Source organism: Mustelus asterias, chromosome 13 (assembly GCF_964213995.1).
Source record: "Mustelus asterias chromosome 13, sMusAst1.hap1.1, whole genome shotgun sequence".
In the NCBI taxonomy this organism is placed as follows: Eukaryota; Metazoa; Chordata; class Chondrichthyes; order Carcharhiniformes; family Triakidae; genus Mustelus; species Mustelus asterias.
The window spans coordinates 96,560,001-96,577,785 of record NC_135813.1 but is presented as its reverse complement, the minus strand read 5'-3'; the positions used below and the strand labels follow the sequence as shown (position 1 = coordinate 96,577,785).

Sequence of the window (17,785 nt, the reverse complement as noted above, 5' to 3'; positions counted from 1 at the left end):
AAAGCACTTTGCAGTTCTACCTGAGAGTGTAATTGACATTGTAAACTTGAGACTCAGCTGGAGTCTCTCTCTCTCTAACACTGTGCGCCCAGTGACATTTGTAAAGCAATAATTGGGGTTAGAAATCTATCCTGAAAAGAGAAATTCAGTTTTTCAGGAACAATGTAATGTCGTTTCAGCATACATTTAGGAAAGGACAAAAATATGTATCAAAGAGCTGGATAGGATCTGAATGGTGGTATTTAATTTTAAATATTTTAAGCACAGTTGGGAAGAGAATAGAACAAAGAAAATTACAGCACAGGAACAGGCCCTTCGGCCCTCCGAGCCTGCGCTGACCATACTTCAAGAACTTTTCAATCTAGTTACATGTGAGCAGTAATAATTCAAAACACACCAATTAACTGATGTTATCCACGACCTAGTTTGAGCTGTACCACTGTGAAATGAGGCAAAGGCACTTTCCACCAGAGAAGTAACAATTAGAATCGAACTTTCCCAGCAAGTGGTTTCAGAACAGCCTTTGTTGGTAGCAGACTCGCTGCTCAGTTTCCTAACCAAAATTGGTGAATGATGTACAAGAATTTGGATGAAAAATATTTCATAAACAGGCTAGGGGCTTTGAACATTCAGATGGTAAATGGGATATGGAACTGAGCCAGACTAGCCAAGAAAGCTCAAGCCAATTTCCAATCTCTGCTGAGTTTCTCATAGTTGTACAAATGCTGAAATTTGGCGTGGCATCTCTCACCTGAGAGGGGGAAGCTCCAGCCAGGGTTCCCAGGCCTAATGGCTACACAATAGCATATAGAAAATAGATTTTTAAAACTGAGTTGGGCTTGACTATGTTGTGACCAGTGGCTGAAAAGTCTTTTGAAGTGTAACGTCGTAAGTTGCACACTGAATTTGCTATCCAAGGAGCCATACCCAAGACAGAGGGAATCTCGCCTTCAAAAGTATAGCTTATTGCCAGAGAATACAAATGGGTCTAAAGAATGAATGGTTAATAACTAACAAATGAGGAGATCATAGAAATTTGTGTAAATGGATTTTATCTGCAGAAGTAAATAATATGTTGAGATTGCTAGGATTTGTTCATTTAGTGTAATTTGTTCTTGTTTCTCATCTCACGTTCAGGTTCACCAGATTCTCGATACATCAGGGTGGAAACCTGTATGTTTATGATCAAACTTCCTCAGTATTCCTCACTCAACATCATGCTGGAAAAGCTCCGCTATGCCATCCACTACCGTGAAGACCCTCTCAGCGGCTGAACAGGACACAACTGGAATTCCCAGATCCTTTTGCAACAAACAGCGACATGAGGACTTCCTTGACCCTACTTCTAAGAAAAGGAATTGAGGTGGAAGTGCAGGTGGAATCTGTGCCACAGTCGGGAGCTTTTGTCCTGAACCCGTCACGAGCAAAATGCTTCCATGCTGGTGCAAACTTTCTTTTTGTAAATTTCCATTTCTATTTACAGACTGAGAATGGTGTGTTGCTGTCTTCTCAGCTATTCCAAGAGCGTACGGTGCTTTTACCACTACAGCGGTGTATGTTACTGTACCTTTAAAACACAAACACTTGTGGTCAAACAGGATAATAGTTCATTGTAGGATATAACTGTTTTTATACTCTTGTGATCTTAACTTTGGAGCAGCATTTTATCCTTGTTCTGACTGGAGGAAAAACAACCATACTTTTTCTTGTGCACAAGTGCACACATGGGGACATTGTCCAAAATTAGACACATCTTCTCTTCCAGATAAGCTTCGGCTTCCTAAATATCAAGGAACCACATGTGTGCACACGTGTGCTACAGAATTGAAGTGCTCCAAAGTTAACGTGTTGTGATCATCAGTGTACGGAAGGCATACCTCCACCTACTGGCAATGAACCTTTTAGTTGTAAGTGGATTTATGTGAATCATGTGACCCAACCTTCCCTTTCCTCTTTTCCTCCTTCCCAAAAAGATAAGGTTGAGAGTACTTCTGGTATACTGATTGGATCAGCATGTTAACAGATGCCGCCTTTGCCATCTGGAGTCTCTCAGCTGTCTCCTTAATTCATTTTGTAGGATTTTGTCACGCTGACTGGAAATTCTTGTCCTCAAAATATTTTCTTTCCGGGGTATTGAGGAAGATGGTAATGTAACCAGGAGCCTTGATTTGGAGCTGGGGGTAAATGAATTTATTGGATATCTCACTTTCTGCTGACAAACTATTCTCGATGTGGACCATAATTCAGCAGAACTTGGTAATAAGATTGGGAGTGGGTAATATTGAGACAGTTATCTGGAAAGTTATTTTGTGCTAGAGGTCATTTCTGATAATGATTGCAGATTTAGTTCAGAATCTTCATTTTCCCGCTTGGTTCTTCAGATTGCACTTTTTCCCATTTGAGTGGATGGACAGGGCCTGTGAGTGTGGCCTACAATTGCTTCCAAACACCAGTATATTTTTCTCTCTCTCTCGCTAAAGTGCCTGGTCTCTCTGGCTGAGTGAGATGCTGTTGCATCACAAAACCGTAACCCTAAACCACTACATCACAAATCCAGTCCCCTTGGCTCATTTTGCGTTTCCTATATTAAAGTTGAAATGCAAGCAGTAATAATGAGCCCTAATTAAATAAAACTATCTTGCTGTAGATTTGATATGAAAATAGCCTGAGTTACATAGTAAGATTCTGCACAGCTCAATGCACAAATTTTCATCTTTTTTATTTTGTAACTCAAGTAGTGAGATTCAGCAAGTTTAAGTTTTACTTTACAGCCATTTTTGAAATGTTCAACATCGTCTTTTACACTGCTTAACAATGCATGAAAGCTGTAAAACACACACACCAGTAAATTGGTTAACTACATTGTAAAATGCGACCCATGCCAAATGTTGCTGAAGATCTTGGTGAAGTATACTGCCCGAAGAGTTACCTGAAAAGACACCATGGCTTGGTGCCCTCATTTTATCCCAGTCTTTTGTAGTTTAGTTGTGTGGGGACAAAAGGCTTTGTTAGCACAGTCAGAAGGAGCAAGTAAGCTGCAAGGTCAAAAATATGTAAATAGTGTGCAAATGATGTAGTGGGACACAACTCAGGCTCTGGGTGGCAGCATCACTGCTATCTAGTCTGCAATGAAGATATAACCATAGAGTTTACAAGCTGTGGTTCCAGATTAAATGGTTGTAATTGCTTTGAATATCTGAACATTCTCAAATTTGCGATGAGCACATCAGTAGTAAATGCATAGAAGACGACTGCAGTTTGAAGGCACATTCAGAGCAAAGCTGTTTGTTAAAATTTTCTGCCCACATTTTAAGTTCCCAACCTTGACCTTGGCAGAGTATAATGAATGTACCATATGTTTGTTAATCGTGTATATTTTCCAGATGAAACAAAGATTTGTGCAAATTCTTTCTCTCCAGCACCTTAAGGTCACAGGTATAAATCCACAACCAAGGGTTTTATTGCATTAATATAGTCCGATCACCAAGCTTGTAAAAATGATCAGCAGACGTGAAGAGTTGTACCTTAGCATAAGTTTGGAACTAAGAGCTGTAAGCCAGCAGAACCTTGATCTCTTACAGCCCCATGGCATTGTTTGTGATTTCCTGAGTGAGAACTATGTAATTGAGATGGGGAAGTTCATGTACCTCAAGTGCATTTAGATAAATACAAATTGGTATTAATAATCCCTAGCACCCCTTGTTTAAAAAAAGTAGCCAGTTCTTCACTATGTTTTAATACTCATTTTCACAGCCTATTTTCTATTAGCTTTACAAAGAATGAGATTTTATGTCCAAGTATCCCAATATTCATTAACTTATATTTATCAAGAAAGTCCTTATCAATGGAACTAAATACCTAAAACACTAGCTTTTAAAAAGTTCTGGGATTAATCAGGAGCAATTTTATGGAATTGAACAGCTGAGGTCATAGAACTGTTTGGGCACATGATTCTGCCATTTTTCTGGAATGATGTTAGTATTGGGCATCAAACACAAGGTAGGAGAGGCCAGAGCAAGGATATTGTCCAGGGCCATGAACCTGGGAGTGTTGCTGGATTTATCCTAACCCTTTGCAATGCAGGAGATTTGACAGGTCTGAAAGGTGTGGTATGAGGCTCAAGGAACACAGAACCTCGAGCTACATAATGTGTAATATAAACTATCATAGGGTGTAGAGTGTATATTTTTTCTTTTGCTGTGCAATGGTCAGATAGCCTGCAAGTATAAAAGTGAAGGGCCTGCTTAATAACTGAGTGAATGAAGGTTTTGTGTAATTAGTTATTTGGGCAGACAAAGAGCGCATTGACCCACTGCCAGTGTCTGTGCTGGGAGTTTATTTTTGCGCTTGCACATTTTAGAATCAAATCATACACCACAGGGTAACCTTTGATCCACCGTACACCTACAAACTTCAGTTATGTTGAATTATATTTTGCTGTGAAATGATCTATTTATTCACTCTGGTTTATTGAATGCAGTGAAATGGGAGTGTTTCAGCCACCTCTGACCAAAATTCAACTGACTGAAAATACCCAGAACCCTTATCCAACAGTATACAGGAACAAGTTTTTTAAAGCTCATTTATTTTCAGCCGAACTGTTAGTTATGCTCCTATAATATTAACATACAATGAAAGACAAAGTTAATTGTATGACAAAGTATAAAGGGTGTTGAACCTTTATGACATTAGCAAAACTGGTTTAAGTGTCAGGCCAGAGCAGAAGAATTTAGTTTTTGTCACATGAGCAGCTCAGTTGCAATGGTTGATGAGTACAACAATGAACACATCCAGCTATTTTTAAACAAATGTATATTGTTGCTTAAACAATCCTCCCCCCACCCCAAAAGAAAAGTCAACACCAGTGTGGATCTGGCTCTTTGTCCTTGCCTTGTTAGAGTGATGTGGTGCTGGCTGTGGTAATGTTAATCTGCTGCTACAACTGCTCCATTTTACTGAGAGCAACCAGATAAACTTTAAAATAAAAGGACATATCAACATACAGGTGTTAATGTGCTCTGTACAGTCATTGATGTATATTTATTGCAATTATTTATGAATGCATCTTTAAACAAATCATCTGTATTGTTGATCTAGTCTGCATTGGTACCTAAAGCAGTGATGTATGAATGGGAATTACATTCATATTAAAAAGAGTTGAAACAGATTTCCTTCTAAAGTTGTCTTTATTTTCTATTGAAAAGACTTGAGACCTCCAGTGACCAAGCTCGAGGTTCAAAAGAATTTCACTTTTTAAAACAGTAGCAAATGGCAACAATTTGAATGAAACTTAGTTAAACTGCAGCAATGACTGTTCCTCTGTCACACTTAGCCCACAGCACTACAGTCTGTATAGCACACTTCCAATTTGTTCCAAGTAATAAGTGATATCTCCATGAATGTTACTGCTGGTGATGGATTTAATTTAACAGATGATCTGACGCTACCTCCTCCTGGTCATGCACAGACAAATCTTCCAGAATCCTTAGATGGCTGCAGGATTCATCCATTTGACTCACCACCTCACGTCAAGCAGCTGCTCCTCTGCTGACACAAAACTGTGCGAGGGAAGTCTGTAACCCAATCTCAAATGGCTTCCTCAGCCTTTTTCCCCCCATTAGTAAGATGAAATGCAACCTTGCATTCAGGTAGAAATGCTAATTAGCTATCCTTGATGCCAGTTCTCTTTTAGCTTAGAAATAAATGGACAATTTACAGTACAACTGCCTCAAAGCGAAAACACCTTGCACCTAGAGATCAAAGGAAGACGACAGTATCCATGGAGATGAGGCTATGACTTTTCAGACCTGAAATGGGGTAGAAATGTGATGTATTCATCTTCTGCTTCTCCAGCTAATGCAAGGTCAGGGACAAGGGGAAGGTGAGATTGACATGGATGTCATGGACACAAGGCAAGAGTGTTAAAGACTAAAGGGGCTAATAATGGCAAAGGTAGCAGAATGGTTGGTTAGCACTCAAAGCGAAACAAGTTACAGATGTTAGTGGACAGAGCAAAGGTGTCACATAAAACAGTTTTCCCAATATAGAGGTGACTGCATTGAGCAGTGAATACAGTAGAATAAACAAAGACTGCATGGGAACTGTGAAGAAGAGCTAAAGGACTGGTGTTACATGTGTGATTGAATGGGAAGGGGATTATAGTGATGGAGGCATGGACTAGGGTGTCACAGGAAATGATCCCTATGGAATGCTGACAGGAGAGGTGAGGGAAGATATGTTTGGTGGTCTATTAATAGGGAGGGGGAGTCAAACAACACAGGTTCAATTCCCCTATTGGCTGAGGTTATTCATGAAGGCCCACCTTCTCAACTTTGCCCCTCACCTGAAGTGTGATCCTCAGGTTAAATCAGTACCAGCACTCAAAGGAGAGCAGCTTATGGTTATCTGGGACCATGGTGACTTGACCTTACTTTACCAATAGGGCAACAGAAGTAGTGCCTTAATGTTGAGCTGAAAATTATGCAAGAAATCATGAGGCTACAGTAGGAAAATCATGATTGGTGGTAAGGTAGATAAAGTAATCAAATTGCTTCAAGTGATCAAACTCGTAATACTTAGCTACCTTGACTAACATCTTCTATAGCCTGAGATAGTAGAACAAAGAAAATTACAGCACAGGAACAGGCCCTCCAAGCCTGCACCAACCATGCGGCCCGATTTAACTAAAATCCCCTACCCTTCCGGGGACCATATCCCTCTCTTCCCATCCTATTCATGTATTTTTGTCAAGACACCCCTTAAAAGTCACTACCATATCCGCTTCCACTATCTCCCCCGACAATGAGTTCCAGGCAACCACTACTCTGTAAAAAATCTGCCTCGTTCATCTCCTTTAAACCTTGCCCCTCGCACCTTAAACTTATGCCCCCTAGTAATTGACTCTTCCACCCTGGGAAAAAGTTTCTGACTGTCCACGCCTCTCAATCTTGTAGACTTCTATCAGGTCGCCCCTCAACCTCCATCGTTCCAGTGAGAACAAACCAAGTTTCTCCAACCTCTCCTAGCTAATGCCCTCCATACCAGGCAACATCCTGGTAAATCTTTTCTGTACCCTCTCCAAAACCTCCGCATCCTTCTGGTAGTGTGGCGACCCCAGAACTGAATATATTCCCAGTGCAGCCTAACTAAGGTTCTATAAAGCGTCAACATGACTTGCCAATTTTTAAACTCAATGCCCTGGCCAATGAAGGCAAGCATGCCTTCTACCTACCTTCTCCACCTGCATTGCCACTTTGTGACCTGTGTACCTGTACACCCAGATCCCTCTGCCTATCAATACTGTTAAGGGTTCTGCCATTTACTGTATATTTCCTATCTGTATTAGACCTTCCAAAATGCATTATCTCACATTTGTCTGGATTACTGGGCTTTATGCCAAGGGTTGGGGGACTGGAATTTGGGCTTTATGCCTGGAGTTTGTGGTGCATGGGGTGGTGGCTTTAGGGTTGGCAAAGTAGGAGATTGATAAAGCATAACCTTACCTGGCTTCCCTTAAATTAGGACCAAAAAAAAAGCGCTCTAGATTAAGGCAGGAAAGAATGGAAGATTTGAGGATGGAATTGCGATTACCAAAGAGTAGACAAGATTCAGAGGTGCACTTAGTGACATACTAAAAATTTGGCAGGTCAATGAACAGTTTATACATCTTTGCAACAAACTCTACTGCTATCAAAGTAAAAATAAAATGGATAGTCGCAGATCATAACCATGCTTGTGTAACTCAAATGCACTCAAATTTCAAAAATAGGTCTGTAACCATTGAACCTTTATTATATTGTAAATCAATACATTTACACATTACAGATGTCTAATTAAAAAACCTAAGTGGCTGATAAGGATTTCACAATCAGATAAGTGTGCTGGTGATAAGAAATCCACAATGGCATTTGCAGAATATTTCAGCTATTTAAAGGATATAGTCACCAAATTCAGTCCACACCGAGTGGAATTGTTATCGATATTGTAGATATACCCATGTTAGTTTGGAGGATACCATACAGAACATGTGTTCCATCAAGTTTTAAAATAGGGGACAATCTGAAGAATATGAACTTGTCAGAGGTGTAAATATTTCTGCCGTGAGATTTAAACTTAGGATTAAAAAGATTTAGCCAGTGACAAAGTTGTGTTTTAGGCTAACAAATTGCAGGAGTGCATTCTTATTTTTTTCTACACCTCAAACATCCCAGTCCAAGAATCACGGGTATTGATTCTATTCTATTAAATACAGTAACTACATACATATATACACACACTAATAGGCCTTTGTTTACTCTCTCCACCAATTCCTTCATAAAATATTCAGGAAATCATTATCTCAAGTAAATATAGTAACAAACTGTAATAAGGCTCCTCCATCTCCCTCACTCCTTAAAGCAGCATCACATTAAGCAAAAATTATCTACAAGTTGCTTTGGTGACTGGATTGCTTAAAGCTGCAAAGCCCTCCATTCTTACAAGAACTGACTGGCTGTGATTCTACTTTGAGGACTTAAGTCAACTGAGAGAAAGGGAATGCTGCAGAACTAGAAGGAATTTTTTTTAAAATCACAACATGTGTGATTAGGTATCAAATCTATCCATGTGAAAGGAGGTCTTCATTATGTAAACAAGCTATTCCATGATCTGCTAGATATAAAAGCAGTGCTTTCCTCGAGCTACTGAGCACAGAAAAGATGTTAGGTATATCATTCCTCAAAGTTACATTTGCTCACTGAATTAGGGATAGAAAGTACTGGTGTAGTTGGGTTTGCAGTTTTGATACTTGATCCAACAGATTGGAAACAGTCCAGTTCCATTGCCTGTGCATTCTACCAACAAGCCTGAAAAGGGGTGTGTGCAATGACCACTTGTTCCCACCTTAAGGGGAGAATTTAAATTTTTCAGTTTCATGATGATTTAATCTGGTTAGCACAAAACACCCAAATAAAACACCTATTTTTTTTAAAAACTGGTTTCCCCGACCATATGGCCAAGCAGCAAAAGTAGAATTAGTAGCAAGCAGTAACTCTGAATTCACCAAGGTCATAAATCTAGTTTGAACAGAAGCAACTTGAAACATCTTTTACATGTTAAAATGAGCACAGTCTACAATGAAGATGTCTACAATAAAGACATTTAAAACTATACAAACACAAATGGATGTTTTACCACTGGACAATGTACATCAGCTTTCCAATTGTGGAATCAGAGGCAGGACTGATTGACACATAATCCACACTGAACAAAAAATGTTCACATTTAAAACTAGAGCTTCTGCCTATAAAGAAACATCTATTCAAACTAATAAATAGTAATAAAAATTATGCAAATTCCCCTCCTACAGAGGCATCAAAAAGCTGACCAGTTGATCTCGGAAGTTACTACAAAGAGGGGCATCCATTGTTTTTAAACTTATAGTTAACTGAATAGTTGTATTTAATACATTTAAAAAAGACAAACATCAAACCCAACAATTCTACAATGTAAACCACAATGTAACTCATTATAAGCGATTCATTTCTGTTTACTGCCCTGTATAAACTTTGAGTAGAATTTCTCTTCCCTATTAGACCATATTTCTCACCTGCAGACAGAAAAGTTGGTAATCTATTCCCAGCCATGCTGCTCCATGGCCTGGGTCACAAGGAGGTACAAGGGTTGACTTGGTCCTGAAGTCTTCTCCTTCCACTGGTATCTTCCCTTCTGCCCCAGACAACTGACTGAAATTCTCCCTCCAAGCACCTGTTTTCTCTGCATTTTGACCATCTTTCTTCCAAGATCTTGAATTTTATGCTCCAATTTTCTCCAGCAACAAGAGGTCACAGCTCAAAAGTTCTGAACGACAATCCTAGCTCACCTAATGCTTTTCTAAATTACCTATCATGAAAAGTACATTTCCAATTAACTGCCTCTACGGTTTCTGTATTTAAAAAACTTGAGCAGCAGACTTGATTCCAAAACACAGCTGTCTTAAAAAAGACACTTCATCGCAATCTGCAACTCCCAAAATGCAGATTAAAACTTCTATACGTGCAAAATTTCCCCAAGACAAAATTATTTCTCTAATTCTGTACTGACCACAACTTAAATGTGGTTCGTGCATGATGCAAAGTAGGCATCAGCAAAGCACAATATAGACAATATATAAATGAACACACGAGAGAGATTAGAGAAGTGAAGCAGATAGAAAGCACCTAAAACAAAGAAACGCAGCAAAAAGGAGACAGAGCACGATACAGATCGAAGCAAAATGAGCCCACTGTAAAAAAGAGGATAAAGCAACAAGAATAAAGACATAGAGAAAAGTGACAGCAAAGGCAAAAGACAGATACCATCACTACCAGCACAGAAACAGTTATGCCATCACCCAAATGATAGAACAGAAAAATCATACATCAAGAACTGGAAAACCTTTCAATCTATAACCCCTACAGTATTTGGATTGACTAAGTACTACTCTTGTGGTTTGAGATATGTTAGACTATTGAACTTAAATAGCCCTTTACTATTGTGTGATATATTGAATTAATTACACAAAATAAAATCACAGCTGTGAACTTCCATAGCACATCCCCTTAAAATAAAAATGATCAGCATCAAAAATGAACTTTTCATGTTTTCACCCAAACTTTCATTCAGCTGCACTAGAAAATATCCCCCAACTTATCTCCAAGTACCTAGAAATTTAAATGTCTGTTGCCTTTTTAATTATTATGTGGTGCAGGGATCAAAAAGAGTGAGTTCCTATTAAACATCTGTTTTCATTGCGAGGTTTTAAAGAAGAGTTGAGGTGAAATAAAAACACTACCACTTAAACCACACTCAAACAATTTTCTTGCATAGAAAATAAAGAAAGCCCTGAGTTTGAGCAGTAAATATAATTTAGGAGTTGGACACCATTGCAATGAGTGTAGCTTCATTCCATTTTATCATTCTTCTTTCCCATCATTTTCTGGTCTTTTTTTTGGTATATTCTGCTGAAATGGAAAATAGAAACATAATCACATGGGTACCTCTGGGCAAGTAATCACATCGTAATTCCAAACGTAACACCATTTTCCAGAACATTTTACAGCACAGTAATGTTAGCCAGCAAGGTTCTGACATCCCCATCAGAGCAATTATTTTTCACTATTCACTGTATGCACTTAACATTTATCATAGAATCATAGCATCACAGAATCTCTACAGTGCAGAAGGAGACCATTTGGCCCATCGAGCCTACACCGATAACAATCCCACCCAGGCCCTGTCCCTGTGACCTTACGTATTTATCCTATTAATCCCCTGACACTAAGGGGCAATTTAACATGGCCAATCAACCTAACTTGCACATCTTTAAAGTGTGGGAGGAAACCGGAGCACCTGGAGGAAACCCATGCAGACACGGGCAAAACATGGAAACTCCACAGAGTCACCCGAAGCAGGAATTGAACCCAGGTGCTTGCCGCTGCGAGGTAGTAGTGCTAGCCACTGCGCCACCAGATTTCACAGGCAAGGGATCAGGTGCAGGAATACTAACAGGTATTCCCTCTCCTTAGTCCAAGGCTGGCTGAGACTGGTTGTAACTTTCATCCAGACTGAGATTGGCTCATGGGACTGAAGATTAGCCTTGGAACCTTCCTGGTCTGTTTGATTCAATTTCACACTATGCCAATAGGGAAATCAAACCAAACGACATTTAAAATATTAAATCAACTTTATTTAAATTAAATACACTGAATTCCAGGACAACATTCAATCAAACCTCTGCTAAAAGCATTATAAAATAAATTGGATATTAACTAAATAAGAGCAATTTTGATGAACTTTCTGCTGCTTTCAGGAAAGCAGCAGAGTCCAGCTGCTCAGTGGTTATTCCTAATGTCTGGACCTAAACAACAGATGACAGCCTAAAATATTGAGCTTCTTAACTTGGCCTTCCTGTTGTCTGCTTTTGAGGAGGATTAAGGCCGACCTATGGAGTAAGAAATGAAGGAAAGTGCTTGACTGGGAAATGAGAGAACAAAAGGAATGGATTTACCACTCTGGAATAATACTTTACTAGTAATACTTTACTAGGTCCCTAAAAGTTTGGGAATTAGAAGTTAACAACCTGGAAAGAAAATAATGGAAGCAAGCCACGAGAATAGCTTTGGACTGGCTTCTGGAGAATCAAGTGTCCACTTAAAGGACCAAATAAAGTAGAACGGTGGAGGCAGATTTTTGATTTTAAGTTAAATGCTGGAAAATTTTCTGTTGTTTAAAATAACTGTTGCCTACTAGAAAACTGTTTAGTCATTATTGCTTTGAGTTACAGTAAAAGTCTTAAATTTTGGCATGTGACTCATTCAGTCAGACATTGGTAGTTTTGAGTTTCTTTTGAAATGTTTAAAGGGTTGTATGGTGATCGTAACATTCCCCCAAGTATGATAGCCTCCAAATATTCAAATGTTGTAGGTCATGTATGAAGAGAAGGCATTTAGGCAGGGTACCGTACTACATATGGTGCCCAAGAAACTCTGCCAAGCAGGACAACTTTAGCCAACACTGAAATCTTGTTGGGGTGTGTAAGATTATGAGGGTTATGGACAGGGTGAGTAGAGAGCAGCTGTTCCCCTTGGTTGAGGGGCCAATCACAAGGGGGCATAATTTTAGGATAAGGGGCAGGAGATTCAGAGGGGATTTGAGAAAAAAAAACCTTTCCACTCAGGGGGTTGTGGGAATCTGGAATGCACTGTCAAAGAAGATAGCCGAGGCTGGAAACATTACAGCCTTTAAAAAATATTTGGATAAGCATTTGAAATATGATAATATTCAAGGATATGGAACAAGTGCAGGAAAATAGGATTGGCATGCCTTTATGGTAGATATTGTTGGTGCAGATTGGATGGGCCGAAGGACCTTTTCCACACTATGACTCTACGTAGAGATCCATGATCAGTTTCTGTAAGGTGAATATGGTTCACTCCATACGATGTACCAGTCTCATCTTCCAGACACATTGAAATTGGAAGCATGACTATCAGAAGGATTTTTAAGAAAATCGCATAATGGGAAAAAATGCATTTAGCAGAAGAAATACATGGAATTACTTATTGTACTTCAATTATTCTTCCTTTTATAGTAACAATCTACTTTTAATATCAGTATTTTTATTTCCCACCCACTCCCCAAATGTTTTTATACCTTTATTCCTGGAACTCTGCTCCTGGAGGTCGCAGAAACGGTATTCCTAGAAATCCTGGATGCTTCTGTTCTCAGACTGAAAAGTAAACAAAGGCCTTATAGAGACATCAAGAATGAAACCGTAAAATTCAATCCCACTAAACAAACAGTCACGTGCAACGGAGAAGTTCACCCAGCAGAGTCAGAGAACACTGCTGTCTTTGCTTTCAATGAGAAAACCCAGCCAATGAACCAAAGCCGCGAGTGCAGTACAGGTAGGATTGGAGAGAGAATGGGATAAAATCAAGTCGTCATGGTCAGATGATAACTCGACTCTATAATGTCTTTAAAATCTTGTGGAACGAGTTCTAAAAACTTTTACAAATGGATATACAATCTATATTCATAACTTAAATGAAGAAACCAGGACAATATATTCAAATATGATGATACAAAGCTAGGTGGAAAAGTAAATTATGAGAGGAAAGAGTCTACAAAAGGATGTTAAATAATTGGCAATTAAAGTGGGAGATGGAGCACAATATGGAATGAGAGGTTATTTACTTTGCAATGAAGCACATAGTACTTGATATTCAGAGGAATTTGGGTGTCCTCCCACAGAAAGTTAACTTGCAGATACAGTAAACAATCAGGAAGGTAAATGGTAAGTCAGCCTTAGTGTAAGAGTGCCGAGTGGAAGAGTAAGTCCAGCTGCAATCAGGCATGGCTTTGGTGAGTCCACAGCTGGATTGTGGGGTCTCTGTACCCAAAGAATGATATCCTTGCTTTAAAGGGAGTGCAAAAAGGTTCAGGGAAGAGTGGGTTTTTCAGAGTCGAGACCAATTAGAATGATCCTATACCCTGCAGAAAAATGAGGGATGATCTGATTGAAACATACAAAGAGCATGAGAAACTTGACAGCTTGGATTGTGAGAGGCTGTTTCCCCTGTCTGAAGGGGGCAAATCTCAAGATAAGGGGTTAGAACCATAGAAAATTACAGCTCAGAAACAGGCCTTTTGGCCCTTCTTGTCTGTGCCAAACCATTTTTTGCCGAGTCCCACTGACCTGCACTTGGACCATATCCCTCCACACCCCTCTCATCCATGAACCCGTCCAAGTTTTTCTTAAATGTTAAAATGTTACCACTTTATCCGGCAGCTCATTCCACACTCCCAGCACTCTCTGCGTGAAGAAGCCCCCCCTAATATTCCCTTTAAACTTTTCTCCTTTCACCCTTAACCCATGCCCTCTGGGTCTCAGTGGAAAAAGCCTGCTTGCATTCACTATCTATACCCATCAAAAGCTTATACACCTCTATCAAATCTCCCCTCATTCTTCTACGCTCCAGGGAATAAAGTCCCAACCTATTCAATCTCTCTCTGTAACTCAGCTTCTCAAGTCCCAGCAACATCCTTGTGAACCTTCTCTGCACTCTTTCAACCTTATTTACATCCTTCCTGTAACTAAGTGACCAAAACTGTACACAATACTCTAAATTCGGCCTCACCAATGCCTTATATAACCTTGATGTGGAGATGCCGGCGTTGGACTGGGGTGAACACAGTAAGAGTTTTAACAACACCAGGTTAAAGTCCAACAGACTCTTATTATATAACCTTACCATAACACTCCAACTTTTATACTCAATACTCCGATTTATAAAGGCCAATGTACCAAAGGCACTCTTTACGACCCTATCCATCTGTGACATCACTTTTAGGAAATTCTGTACCTGTATTCCCAGATCCCTCTGTTCAACTGCACTCTTCAGAGTCCTACCATTTACCCTGTACGTTCTACTTTGATTTGTCCTTCCAAAGTGCAATATCTCACACGTGTCTGCGTTAAATTCCATTTGCCATTTTTCAGCCCATTTTTCTAGTTGGTCCAAATCCCTCTGCAAGCTTTGAAAACTTTCCTCACTGTCCACTACACCTCCAATCTTTGTATCATCAGCAAATTTGCTGATCCAATTTACCACATTATCATCCAGATCATTGATATCGATGACAATCAACAATGGACCCAACACCGATCCCTGCGGCACACCACTAGTCACAGGCCTCCACTCAGAAGCAATCCTCCACAACCACTCTCTGACTTCTTCCATTGAGCCAGTGTCTCATCCAATTTACTACCTCCCCATGTATACCTAGCGACTGAACCTTCCTAACTAACCTCCCATGAGTGACCTTGTCAAAGGCCTTGCTGAAATCCAGGTAGACAACATCCACCGCCTTCCCTTCATCTACTTTCCTGGTATCCTCCTCGAAAAACTCCTAATAGATTGGTCAAACAATAGATTGCACAAAGCCATGTTGACTCTCCCTGTCTATCCAAATATTTGTAGATCCTATCTCTTATCACACCTTCCAATAACTTGCTCACCACCAACGTCAAACTTACTGGCCTATAATTTCCCGGATTTCTTTTGGAACCTTTTTTAAACAATGGAACAACATGAGCCATCCTCCAATCATCCGGCACCTCCCCCGTGAATACTGAGATTTTAAATATGTCTGCCAGGGCCCCTGCAAGTTCATCACTAGCTTCCCTCAAGGTCTGTGGGAATACCCTGTCCGGTCCTGGGGATTTATCCACTCTGATTTGCCTCAAGACAGCAAGCACCTCCTCCCCTTTAATCTGTAACGGTTCCATGACCTCCCTACCAGTTTGCCCTATTTCCGTAGACTCCATGCCCGTTTCCTCAGTAAATACGGATGCAAAAAAAACATTTAGTATCTCCCCCATCTCTTTTGGTTCCATACACAGTCTACCACTCTGGTCTTCAAGAGGACCAATTTTATCCCTCACTATCCTTTTGCCCCTAACATATCTATAGAAGCTCTTTGGATTTTCCTTCACTCTGTCTGCCAAAGCAACCTCGTGTCTTCTTTTAGCCCTCCTGATTTCCCTCTTAAGTAGCTTCTTGCACTTTTTATACTCCTCGAGCATCTGATCTGTTCTTTGCTGCCTGTACATTTCATACGACTCTCTCTTCCTCTTAATCAGTGTTACAATCTCCCTCGAGAACCAAGGTACCTTATTCCTATTTACTTTGCCTTTAATCCTGACAGGAACATACAAACTCTGCACTATATACTGATGTAGAAAATTCTCCTGAACACATTTTACAAAGTCTACCCCGTCTAAACCGTTAACAGTATTAATTATTTAATACCGAGAGGAAGAGAAATGTTTTACAGTGGATCAGGAATTGTTCGAGTTCTCTATCCCCGAGGGTGTGGATGCTCCATTGTTGAATATATTCAAGGCAGAGAAGATTGATTTTTAGAATCAAGGGATGTAAAAAGATCAGTAATGATTTTATTGTACGATGGAGCAAGATCAAGAGGCCATAAGGCCTACTCCTGTTCCTACTTCTTGCTTTAGATCCTCATTTCCTCTGGGGCTGATCGAAACAACTCTGAGTGCACCAAAATAACTTCGAAGCTAGTTGAGATGCACTCAGTTAGTGGAGCAAATACATAATTGCCACTTCATAAATCTGGAGTCAGAAATCTGAGCTTTTTAAAAAGGAATTTCCTTCATCCTCCTCCACCTCTCAATCTTCTCTCCCTCTCCAGAAGATGCTGATTGTTACGGTTCCACAGATAACAATAAGTCCATGTCCAAACCTAGGTGGTGAGTGGTAGCAAACACTGAAGACATCATTTTCATGGCCAATTTCAGTTGTACTTGATGTCCATATGAATGCACCAGTGAGGTGAACAGTTAATAACCACCACTGGACATGTAAACAGACTGTCCTCTCCCAAGTTATAATTGCTTCCCAAACTGTGTCTTTGAACACTGACAAAACTGGAAAGGGACACAATCAAAGCAGTTCTATTTAATGGACAATCCCAATGAGGTGGTGAGCCAATGAGCTACACTCAAGACTCCACACAATACAAGAGAAATACATTTTGCAGGGAATTCTGTCAAAGCAGCATGAGTGTGCACTGGAACAGCATGGTAGCATTTGAAAGAGCAGTGTCACCAAATAACATCAAAAATTAATCTAAGGAAACAAAAATCCATGGAGATTGGCAAATCAACATCTGGACACAGTACAAATGGATGAGTGAAGCAAGGTGGGGAGGGACGCCTAAAGAAAATGTTGTTCCGATCACTTGGTCAAAGGGCATGAGCATACATCCCCCTCCAATTTTTAACCGTTCCCTCCTGAAGGTGTTAACACGTGGAGCTCAATTCAATGGATGCAATGCACTTCATATTTATTGTGTCCAGTAGTTATTCTTAATGTGCAAGTCTAAATGAGTGACACATGGGTATATTAAAATTGGGAGGCAATATCTCTTCCTCACCAATCTGTCTACCACAGATGCATCTATCAACGACAGTGTTAATGCGAGTGACCCAATACTTGTGGAGACAAATGCCCTTCTTCACATCAAGGATACCCTCCTTTGCATTGTGTGGCACTATTACCATACTAAATGGGATAGACTTTAAACAGATCCAGCAACTCAAGACTGGGCACCCACTAGGTGCTGTGAACCATCAGCAGCAGAACTGTACTCAATCATTACTGTAACCTCCTGGCCTGGCATATCCTCCACTCAACCATTACCACCAAGTCAGGGGGTTAACCCTGGTTCAATGAAGAGC

At 40.0% G+C, this 17,785-nt stretch overlaps 2 protein-coding genes across 12 annotated transcripts in view; one reads left to right on the top strand and one right to left on the bottom strand.

The window, feature by feature from the left end:
• hectd4 (HECT domain E3 ubiquitin protein ligase 4) overlaps nucleotides 1-5,167 on the top strand; it is a 270,502-nt gene extending 265,335 nt beyond the window's left edge. For all 6 annotated transcript variants that reach the window (XM_078227339.1, XM_078227343.1, XM_078227340.1 and 3 more), the window contains exon 76: nucleotides 1,138-5,167. In XM_078227339.1, the coding sequence (XP_078083465.1) occupies nucleotides 1,138-1,274 (137 nt within the window). In that variant the 3' untranslated portion in view covers nucleotides 1,275-5,167. The remainder of the gene's footprint in view (nucleotides 1-1,137) is intronic.
• The window catches only part of trafd1 (TRAF-type zinc finger domain containing 1), a 57,388-nt gene continuing 40,641 nt past the window's right edge, over nucleotides 1,039-17,785 (bottom strand). For 3 of the 6 annotated variants that reach the window (XM_078227346.1, XM_078227345.1, XM_078227344.1), the window contains 2 exons: nucleotides 13,171-13,246; nucleotides 7,766-10,979 (listed from right to left, as the gene is read on the bottom strand). In XM_078227346.1, the coding sequence (XP_078083472.1) occupies nucleotides 10,932-10,979; nucleotides 13,171-13,246 (124 nt within the window). In that variant the 3' untranslated portion in view covers nucleotides 7,766-10,931. Of the gene's footprint in view, nucleotides 1,568-7,765; nucleotides 10,980-13,170; nucleotides 13,247-17,785 lie in introns of those variants that run through there. The other 3 variants (XM_078227349.1, XM_078227347.1, XM_078227348.1) reach the window with 3 other exon arrangements.